The sequence below is a fragment of the Etheostoma cragini genome, chromosome 14 (genome assembly GCF_013103735.1).
Source record: "Etheostoma cragini isolate CJK2018 chromosome 14, CSU_Ecrag_1.0, whole genome shotgun sequence".
Classification (NCBI taxonomy): domain Eukaryota; kingdom Metazoa; phylum Chordata; class Actinopteri; order Perciformes; family Percidae; genus Etheostoma; species Etheostoma cragini.
The window spans coordinates 6,135,538-6,147,113 of NC_048420.1; the positions used below are offsets into that span (position 1 = coordinate 6,135,538).

At 38.3% G+C, this 11,576-nt stretch overlaps 1 protein-coding gene and 1 long non-coding RNA gene across 5 annotated transcripts in view; one reads left to right on the forward strand and one right to left on the reverse strand.

The window, feature by feature from the left end:
* The window catches only part of LOC117956416, a 126,011-nt gene extending 115,687 nt beyond the window's left edge, over positions 1–10,324 (forward strand). The window contains exon 3 of the long non-coding RNA XR_004659262.1: positions 10,225–10,324. This is a non-coding gene — a long non-coding RNA (uncharacterized LOC117956416). The remainder of the gene's footprint in view (positions 1–10,224) is intronic.
* Positions 1–11,576, reverse strand: part of trappc9 (trafficking protein particle complex 9) — a 230,700-nt gene that overhangs the window by 185,785 nt on the left and 33,339 nt on the right. For all 4 annotated transcript variants that reach the window (XM_034891409.1, XM_034891408.1, XM_034891407.1 and 1 more), the window contains 2 exons: positions 10,678–10,823; positions 2,347–2,432 (listed from right to left, as the gene is read on the reverse strand). In XM_034891409.1, coding sequence (XP_034747300.1) covers positions 2,347–2,432; positions 10,678–10,823 — 232 coding nt within the window. The remainder of the gene's footprint in view (positions 1–2,346; positions 2,433–10,677; positions 10,824–11,576) is intronic.

Here is an 11,576-nt window from a genome sequence, read left to right on the forward strand (position 1 = left end):
CCTCCGGTCTGAGCTGGTTTATACACAGCAGATAGATGCTCCTCCGGTCTGAGCTGGTTTATACACAGCAGATAGATGTCTGCACCACCTGAGGTTCCAGGCTGCCATATATGGCCTCAGCCTCCATCTGTGACCTGATCAATTCACCTGCAGGTGGGAGAGTTAATGACATCCTCATTTGACCTCATCTGATTGACTATTTGATCTCGCAACAACTCTGCAAACCGGCAGCTCCTATTTCGTAAGAAGAACCGTAACTCCGTGAACTTCAGATGGCACTTCAATCTAGTGCATTTTTTAGGCTTTTGCAATTTTGGGCCCACAGAGCATTCTTATTAGAGTCCTTCTATTGCTGAGCCACCTGACTTCTCACACAACTCAAAGCCATCAAAATCCTTTAATCAACATTGTTCTTCAAAACATTTGTAATGCTAAATTCTTGATATTAAAGTAATTTAGGAAACTTTGTAACAATCAGAAAGACCGTCGTCATTGTTCCTGTAGACTTACTAACCTTTGCTTTTTATAACACATTTGTTATTTGCTTTGTCTATAAAACTGTAAAGATGTATTTTAACTGGCAACTTGATGAACAAGAGGCCCGCCTGTCTTTGACACAGGTTCATTTATATGACATACAGCTATTGAAGATGTAATACCACCTGGAGATCTTTTATTTGATTGTTTTATTTTCCTTATTTGTGGTTATTTATTTATATGTATATACATAATTGTATTGGCCCTGTTCAGCCTGCCATTTACATTTGATAATTCTATATTTTCTGAATAATGTGCATTGTTGGCCAGAGGTGAGGGTTACGGGAGGTTAGTGAATGGGTAAAGGAGAATGTTCAAGGTGACCAAAGAAATATTTATTTCACAATGCTGTTTAGCAACAAATCACATTGTAAAAGCCAGCAGTAGCAAATGTTTGGATTTTTTGATTGATATGACATAAATCATTAAGGAGTATCAAAATTGTTGTTGTAATATTGTGTTTATCAATTAATACATTACTTGATTCATTTTGATCAATCAACCCAAAACTATATCAAAATAAATAATTTCCCACTTTTATGGAACAGATTTGTATTTTGCTTTTAAGTTCTATATCATTATTTGTTTAATTGTAAAAAGTCACTCTTTTGTCTACGTGAAATAAACTCATCAATTTTCTCTTTTGCAGCCACACTTTGTGATCTAGTCAGACAATATTTATCAGACGAAATATTTGGCAAATTCACTGGAGTAATATAACAAATGCACACTCAGACAACTGGCTGGTTAAGATTACTCCTACTAAACACTTTCCAGATGTTCCAAACCGGAGGCGGCATGAATTTCCTGTGTCTGTAACAGCATGTGCCATTATCAGACGAGGCAGGGAGGCTAAATCAACCAGCGAGACCTGTCCAAGTCTATTTGGCATCAGCTCGGAGACAGCCGCCAAAATAAAGAGGCCGCTGTCTCCGTTCACACTCTGCCACCAAACTTTCATGGCAATTTGTATCCAACTTTCCAAATAATTAAAGGCAACATCACTTCTGACAGGTAGTACATTGCGTGAGCTTCTGTGTGTGCTGCTGTCAACTAGCAGCTGAAAGTAGGCCTCCGCCTGCTGGCCTTTTATTGAGCATGATGATTACCTTGTCCTACATTGCTGCATTCATAAACAGACACAGCAGTGAGCAGGAAGAACACTTTATGTGGTAGTCTTTTGCACCCTTGAACCTGATAAGTGGCTCAAGTGGAGTGTTGAGAAGGAGTGGTAAAGGGACTGACAAAGACAATAAATTGGAAATGGATGTTGCACAAGTGTAGGTCAACAGTACAGTTGGTGGTCCTTCTGAATTTAAAAAGCACTATTATTTTTGCACTGCCTAATGTCTGATGGCTCTTTTTAAAGTGTATTGTGCAAAGAAAAGGAGAGCCAAATTGCCTTATGTTTACCTCAATACAGAACCTGGTCTCACAGGATGGTGTGTGAAACCATAAAAGTAATAGAACTACAGGGGCCGTGCCTCTCCCTGGTGATGTTTTCTAACAATTGGGAACAAAAATACTTCTTCTACAATTGTTAAAATATTAAGCTGTCAAAATAAGATGTTACCTTGCCCTTAATTAGGCTATTGAAGATGACTATAAACGCCTCATCACTTGCACTACTCAGGTGGTTGCAGAGGGACTGTTTGTACTACTACTGCAAGAAAAGCAAGTCAGCATCCTTCTGTTTTCACAAAGCTGGTGCTAGATATTCAAATATTTCCATTTACCAAGCCTTTCAATCGCATAGCATGGCATTACAGTACATTTGAAGTGTAATAAAGTTTAATAAATTACACTTACCATGTTCTCCACACGCAATTCGTAAGGCATGGGGTTGTAGACCATGAGCTGTACTTCACAAACATCTCCTTGAACCCACTGGAAGTCTAGTAAAAGAAAAAGAGACAGGTAATCACAGAATAGCCATTGTTTGTTTTCATTTTAAGAAACAGAAACACTGTAATCAACATAAACCTTTGTTATATTGTTAAACAACAATACAAAAAATATAAAATAGTCCATATCTCATTAGATGTGACATGCTTCATAAACGCTTCAAATGTAAAGGAATGTCTAGACCATCAGTAAACATTTATTTTGTGATAACTTAAAAAAAAAAAAATCACAACTAAATACACCCTTCTGACGGGATCAGGATAATCCTGTTTGTTTCCAAATCAAGGTCAAAGTTTTCAAAAACCAAAGGGAAGGTTTGATTCAGATCAAATCTAAAATCGGATTACATGATCTGATTTGATTGGGAATCCCTCTTTTGCTTTTAAAAACCCATTTCCAAGATTTTATCCAATCTGTGATCCAAAATCCCATTGGACTACTTTCACTTCATGAAAGTCCGAAGTGCTTTCACTTCATGACTACGTCACTTCAGCTTGAAGTTCAAAGGACCTGCGCACAATCATTAAACCCACACCCTTGTCAATCCCTTTAGCATTTGTGTTGGTACAGCAGGACATATCGCTGTCAGCAGAATCAAATACATCTCCTTCACGAGGTAAAAAAACGATGGACGGTTACACAAAACTTCATCTTACTCTTTGTGCAATGGGCAAGTTAAAGAGTTTGGTGCACGGTCACCACAACAACCACCACATCCTGCAGTGATGATGTATTTTTGTGTTACTGTATGGCCTTGTTGGAGACTCATCAGGACACATTAACGTTTACACTACAAAAGATGTGTGGTCAAACGCGTCCCAGACCACCTTGATATCGTGATTTAAGTGATCAGATCAGCATAAGTCTGGTGGTCGTTAAGTCTTGTATTTAGCACTGACGACTTGTGTGATTTAATTTGCCACGTATCATAAAACCAAGTAAACAGAGTCAAAGAGGCCTCATTGAAATTATTCCTTTTTTTCAGCGGGGCTAATGCTTAGACTAATAGCAGAATAAGAGCAAATCTCTGCAGCCAGGTTCCAAACCATATAAAAAAGCCTTCTGAGGAGCGTGGAGGCCATTACAGCAGCATATTAATGCCCATGGGTTTGGAATTAGATGTTCAGTAATCACATATGAGTGTAATGTGCGGTTGTACATATGCTTTGGACCACGTAGCGTATATACACATTTAATATACCGAGGGGAATCACTTTAGTTTGAATTGTTGGAGCTGTTAAGGGGCGTGATAGGACCTTTCCATTTCAATGGGTCATTTTTAGTTCCAATAATGACATTTATTGAGCTGTTGTGATGCGCTCACAGCAGGGACAACGAGATCAACTTATGTTAGGACCTAATTAAATCGACTCCAGAGAAATGGGAACTGTAACAGCTAAGGTAGCAATGCATTATGGCTGGGGTTGGGTACCAAACCCAGTGCCTTTACCGGTACCGACGGAATCACATCGGTACTACCAAGTATTGGTTCACTACAGTGGTTTCTCTGACCTGGGGACTGACTGACAGGCTGAGGTTTTAAGGCAAGGCAACTTTATTTCTACAGCACCTTTCAGCAACAAGGCAATTTAAAAATGGTCACAATGAAGATAAAACAGACTACAATATAATAATATACAAATACAAGAATAAAGGTTACAGTGAGTAAGAAATTAATAATTATTAAATTTAATAGGTTGTAGGGAAGGGGTTTGGGGAGGAGAGAGGGATGGGTTTTATTTATATTGTTCACGGTTTCTGTCAGTGTAAAACATTCTAAATAAATAACACAATGTTCTAAGATAATATGTTTGGAATTATATTTACAACTGAAATAATTTGTTTGTAATTAAGCGAAAGTACCGAAAAAAGTACCGTTGGGTACCGTGAACCGGATTTCAGGTACTGGTATCGGAACTAGTATTGGTTCAGATGTGAAAAAAAAGGTACCCAACCTTAATTATGGCTGCTCCATCTTTAGAGGAAAACCAGGATTTTAGAAAGAGCGCAAGTCTTACTTTTAGAAAAAGAATCTTTAAAGAAATTAAAGCTCTGCACAGCAGTATCCATCATTCCTGAATGAGACGTTGAAAGGGTTGATTAGATTGAGAAGCTACTTTAGTCGCACTGCAGCCATTCCCATCTCCATTTTGAAATGTTCCATTCTGTAGTCCATTTGAAGAGTCCATTGCTGTGAATAGACTTCCAAAAGAGCACCTGAAAATCCTACCTAAGACCCCTTGCAGGAAAAGAGATTTATGGAAGGCAAACTCAAGCCATGCAGCTTGGGAAATTAACTCAGTCAAAAGAAAGATATCTGTGATTTAAATATCTGGAAAGCCCCAGACGACCTCATCCCTGGCTCACAGGCGTGCTCTCATAGCCAGCCAATTAAGGCTATGTTTACACTGAAACGATCTAAAGAGAAAACGCAAAAGTGGCGTTGCAATATCAGTTTTTTGTTTCACGTTTAGACAAGCATTTTCTGCAATGATCTCCAAGGGCTGCATCTGTTTCAAAACACATCGCAGAAAGCAATAATGAATATTTTGAGCCAACGCATGGCTGCATGGTTCGTGAAACATTGCCTGTGCTCCCTAAAGGGCAAATACATTTTTTGGCAAATGGTCTCTCATGTACAGTAGAAAAATCATCTTTTATTGGATGAGAGAAAGAACTGAAGATGTTCTACTCGTGTTACTGCAACCTACAGAGAAATATTTTGTTAAACCTACAGAGAAATATTCTGTTAAACAATCATCTAAATATTCATCTTACATACTAAATAATACATACACATTCATTTGAAATTACTAGTCATTAGCGGCTCAGACATTTCTGGAGGGCATTTAGTTAATACTTTAAACAAGAAGAGTGCAATGCACCAGTGTAGGGAGAAAAAATGATAAGTTTAGTTTTAGCTTTAGAAATAGTACTTTGACGAAATAATATTGACTCAAGCCCTGTTTTACCAGAATAGGTTTCATTTTCAAAACACACCATATTTTTGTTGTACTGCACATTGCTGCTGCTCCTCTTTTCACCCTGTGTGTTGAACTCTCTGTTTTTAGCTACAGATTGAGTCATCTCACATCTATCCCATCTTTGTGGGGAGTTGCACATGAGCAGTAGCTAGCATCTTCGGGCCTCCACTCTAACTAGCTTGGTTTGAGGGCGGGCCAAACTAGCAGCTAGGCAAGCATTATAACGCGAGTTACAAAGTGACGGAAGTCAAGGAAGTTAAGACAACAGCAGAGCTGTTTGAAGCAGTTTGTGGACAGTTTATTTTCTGTAGAGATGGTAAGTCCCTTTGTGGGGGGGGGGGACTTTGGGCTTTTTCACTTTGTAAACATATAACAAGCACAGAAAACATTTACAACGCAAAGAAAAGGGAAAGATCACAAAAGCATAATATTAGCTCTGTAAGTTCTGGAATTTTCATCATTTTTCATTAAAGAAATCAAACCTTTTAATAGGGAACTTATTTGGAAGGAAAATACACACCAAATCAGAGTATGACAAGGAGGCTGATTATGGAGAGGATATGGAGCCCTGAGAAGAAAGAGATGAATATCAAAAATGCCAGAAGCTGATTTGATTTAAAATTGCAAATGCATAAATACAAAAGGTATTCCCACTTCCTAGTTTGCGTTTACATTGTGTAGCCCACTGGACATTAGTTGCTCCTGCCTGCTTAGTCCCCCTTGGCCCATAAAACTTCTGGGCTCTGGGAAAGTTTTGCACATTAAAAATAATTGTGTTTTAAAACTCATCATGAAGTAATCATTTATGTCGTTTGCGATCAGAGGTGTCCGGTCTACAGTTTTACAGACGTTTCATAATGTTGGTCTGGGGGTGGGGGGGGATTTTTGGTGTTGTTTTCGGAAGAGAACATTGATAAATCTTTTTTGCCTTAAGCAAAAGACTCTGGATGTCTGGGATCACTGCCCTGATGCCTTATTCTGAAATGATTCTTTAATTGGGGGAAAACAATAAAAAGGGCAACAGGTCCTGCTCACTTACTGTGGATGTGAACGCCCCAAAGCACACTTAAAGCTGGATGTCAGCACTTAAACCTCATAGTTATTGTTTAATTTCAAATCCAAGGTGACACAATGTGAAATGTGTCACTGTCCTGACACGCACTGACCGCACTGTGTCCCTGGCCCTACAAGACTAGTAAAGTTTACCTCCCTGTATGCACATATACCACAGTAATTAATAGTTTATCACCCACATCAAGGTAAATAGATAGCTGTAGACTTCACAGTTCTTAAAACTGAGTCTCAGAGGAATTAGAGGGAAAAAAATCTCCCATTAGAGGACCCCTTCTTTTATGGCTGAACATCAATCAGATTCAAAGCGTTGCGATTTAAAGACTGTGAAGACACAGAGACACACACACACACACACACACACACACACACACACACACACTCACTCACTCAGTGTCCAAACACCCTAATTCAGAGTCAGAGCCTAGCAACTAATACTAGACTTTGGTTGCCCATCAGCAAAATAAATGAGTGGGAAGTGATGGTTTACTCTAGCGCTGTAAAGGTTTGCAGCTGTGGCACATATTAGGACTGTGCAATTAATCAAATTTTGATCGCAATATTGATTCTGTGTCCTAACAATCACAAAATGAAATGTGACGTTAGTTGTTGTATACAAGACAAGAATGAAATGTGATTTTATCTGCTGTACATGTAGTCATATTTTTTATATTGTGCTCATGTTACGATGCCTAGCATTGCTTTTTATAAAAAGGAGCCTATTGTAACACCTGGCCAGGGACTGCAGATAAAACCTAGCCTTTTGGCTAATTCTGGCCTGTTTGCAGAAATGATTATTGCTATGCACTGTCCCCGTCATATAAAAATAAAATATAAAACGATTACAATGCAAAATAAGTTTACAAAAAAAAAAAAATCAAACGGGAAAGTATTAAGGGAAATTTCAAAGTTCAAAGCGCTTTCACAGTTAATTTGTCCACTGTTTTTTAAGTTTACAAATGCAATATTTTTCCAAAAAACCATTGAGTAATCATTTTACATAGATAGATAGATAGATAGATAGATAGATAGATAGATAGACCCTTTGAGGTTCATTTCTGGCAGAAGTTTGAGAGAGATATATATATATCTCTATATATATAGAGATATATATAGTTGATGTAAACGTATATAGTTATATGTAGTAAGCTTCTGCCAGAAATGAACCTCAAAGGGCTTCAAAGTGTTGAAAGATGAAGAGGGTCCTGCACAATGTTCCTGACTCAGCAATTCCAACATGAAAATATTCTTTGATTGTTGTTGCTGTTGATGGCTACAACAAAACGTATCAAAGAAACACCAGCCAATGGACAGCCCCTCACTTTCTTACTGCAATTCAAAGACAGTATACTGCTAAATCGAACTTTGTTTGATGATTCGGCATCTGGGATTGCATAAGACACTGAAATGGAGCCACTTGGACACAAATGAGCTGTAGTTTTTAATACACCCCGTTTCCAGTCAGGACAGCGGTGAATCACAGCAGCATAGCCTTGAGCCTGTTGCTGCTGCTGACATACTAAGTGATGGATGGTTTGGGCATTTATGAGAAGGAGTCGTCAATTTCAAATTGGACTAGTTAAGATGATAGGCTTTGTTTATGCGTGGCATAATGCAGACACAAGCCACAACGGAATAAAAACAATGAATAATGTCACAATTGAGTGGAGCAATTTTAAATCCCAATTTAAAAATAATTCTCAATTATTTTCATTTTGCTATTTTTGCCAACATGTTTCTTGATGGAAAAAGAAATCAGTCCGTTAATCTAGTTACCGAGATGTTTTATAAACCGATTTAGAAGATATTCACACAATTCAGCATGGGTTCATTTCACAGCATGTAAATAATTAAAGGAAAGAGTTACTGCTTTGATGAAACTGACCTAGGAAAAAAAAATAAACATTCAAATTTAGTTTTTGGGACGTGTACATTATCTCTTTGTCTGACCATTTTGAATGCCTTTTCCTAGTAAAGTCTACAGATTACAATTAGATTTCCCATACACTTATTCACTGGTAAATGTAGCTATCAAGACTTTTCATTTTTGTACAGGTGAATAGAATTAAACATAACTTCAAATTTTGTAGATGCTATTGCAGACATAACAGATGACAGCAGCTGGCCAATATCACCTATAATTAATTAACTATAATTAATGTAGAATTGTAAACCTTGTGGTATGCTCATCTAGTTTGACAAGGACACAGCAATTAGCCTGAAGTGAAGAGACTGTACTCACTGCAGCTGAGTTCCATCTAAAACCAGTGCCCTGTCAACCCCATTAGGAATCTGTTATCTTTCTGCCATGGTAGGATGCTATCAAGATCAATAAATGGGAAGTAGAATATTCCGAAGAACACAAATCCTCCAGCTAACTAAGGACCAAAGAGTAAAATCCTCTTGACCAGATCTCAATCTAACTAAAAAAAGGCTGCAGTACAGACCTGGGACAGCATCACCAGATGCCAAGCTTGGTCAGTTGTCTATGGGTTATAGACTTCCACCAGTCAACGGCTGCTATGGATGTTCAACCACTAAATATGATGAGCAACAAAGAAACTTAAAAGTATATTTATGAAAAGCATAAGCCTTTAAAAAAAGTACACCGATTGAGCACCTACAACATTGTCGAATTCACAATGGACAGTTTAAGTAAAAAGCTAAAAGAACCAAATCAAAGCAGCAGAACCAGACATATCTTTGTATTCCATCCCTTCTTCCTTGTCAAAACCAAGCGCCTACCAAGTGACCGCACACTTTTTTAACAACTCGCATTATGGAAGTGATGTTTTCTCCCGTTCAATATTTCCACTGACGTCTCCTTAAATGCGTGTCCATTGTTTGAAGCCTAGAACCAAGCCATACAGCTCCAAGATGAATTGTGACCATAAAACATTTGATACAGTGCAAAAGAACAAAATGGCAAACAAGGCAAAAGGTACAAGACTGTACACTAACGATCATTGACTTCAATAGTAGCAGGTCTACCAATTAGAGAGGTCGCTATTACTCTTAGGATTGTGGTAGGTGTGCATGTTTTTCTTACATCGAGGTTGATTTCATATGGAATTCCGGCTTCTACAGGAGCATAAAGAGTTTCAAAATGTTGATTATATTCATGTTTTTACAAAGAAGCAATGCTTGTTTGTTAATAGTAACAATTTGTCTTTTGTTGAATGACAATAAAAGGAATCTTGAATCTTAAATCGTAGGTCGCTGTGAGTGGTTTCGACATTATGGCTAATTATCAAAATCCAAATGGAGAGAACGAATGGCATTTTTACTTCCAGAACCACACTGTTGAGCTCTATTACCCACAATGCAACTCTGCAGCTGACAGTGCGGTCAGAGATGGTGTGTGTAGCCTTGAGCCATTGGCCTGCCACCAAATACTTTATACAACTGTTTTCACACATGCAGAAGACTTCATTAGAAAAGGCCTAATACTACAACATGTGTCACCTGGTGTAGATGTCAACAACCTCAGCGTAATGCTTCCAGCCAGCATTAAAATCTCAATCACTTGGGTGTCAGTATTTACCTTTAACTAACAAACCGAAATGGTGGGTGCTTGTACAGTCTGTGTGTGAGAACAATGCCTACTCATTAACGGGTCCGTATGATATTCTACGAGCTCCATGACGCCGAGCGCCAATTGCTACTTGTTTAAGTCCCTACAGAGCTTCATGATTCCGGCCACAGACTTCCATTGTATTAGCATTAGTTGGTGGTTGAGTTACATGAAAATAGGTGACTTTGAGCCGGATACAAAGCACTGCGAGCTGCCGGTTGTTACAGTTAAATGTTATTCCACAAAATATGAGCGTTTTTTGGCACAATAAGAGTTAAGATTAGGCAGCAAATTGAGTAGATAAAATCATAGTTTAGATTAAATCACTCCTAAAGAACATACATTTCCTGGGTGAAAGGCTTTAGTTTTCCCTGGGAAGCGAACTCCGCTCTCTGGCTCAAAAGTCCTGCATGTTAATCGTTTAACCGTGAGCGTCAATGTAGTGAATACAGCAAAAAAATAAAAACAAAAATAGTAAAAACCCAAAAACATGGAATGCTTACGAATAAAAGTGCTTTATGTTTCGTAGCTTTTTGAACGAATGGTTCATGAGAACAGGCTAGTGAGAATCTATAGTACGTTAGGATTAAGTGATGTTAGGCTTACCTATCTTCTTACAACGCTCCTCTCCTCTGTTGTGCATGATGATGGGTGAGTAGATGAAGGGGCTGGCGGTGGACATATTCTGTCCCAGCAGGCCTTTCACTTTGTGAGGACGGAGACTGACGGGTAGATTGAGGAGCTTCACTGATCTAGATTGGGCAACACAGGCAAACGCACAACAATGACATGAGTAAGTGTCATTTTACCAGATGCATTAAAAGGCACATTTCACACCAGAACTGGTCATGTCGCCCTCACATCTAAAGAAAAACTGCTTAGTTAGTTGGTGCATCTTTAGAGTTACAGCAGTTTATGCAGTATAATCCAAATGTTTGTGATGAATATTTATTGTTATTACAGTACACTGCAAGGGATTTATAGTACCGCTCTTTGTAAAAGGTAACATGGTCAGCAAACCGATAAAAACACTTGAAGAAAGTGTGTGCTCCTTAATTTCGGGGACCAGGGGCTATTAATTTATCCAGAGATGCATTGTCAATGTAATCTAGCACGTAGATAAAGACTCTTGCAAAGGAAGTTATCGTTGCTCATTAACACATCAAAGTCTTTATGGTTAGGCAATAATGACTAAGGAGACTTTTAACTACTTTTTGCCTGGTTTCTCTTGGTCTGTGTCCAGCTCTCCAGCACTGCTGCTTCCAAAGTAGCCTACTAACTGCAGTATGTGGAAAAAAAACATTTACCTTATTATTTTCAAACTAAAAAAGCTGTGAGCACTCTAAATATCTCTGATGGAACAAACCCCCGGGCTTTATGAGCTCCAGGTGAACTTTGTACTTTTCAGTTTCGAATTTGAAGTTTTATTCAGAACGTAAAAATTGCGTTTGCAACACAGGCTTTCAAAGCGGAACAATTCTTAATTCACTGAATTAATTTGTCTT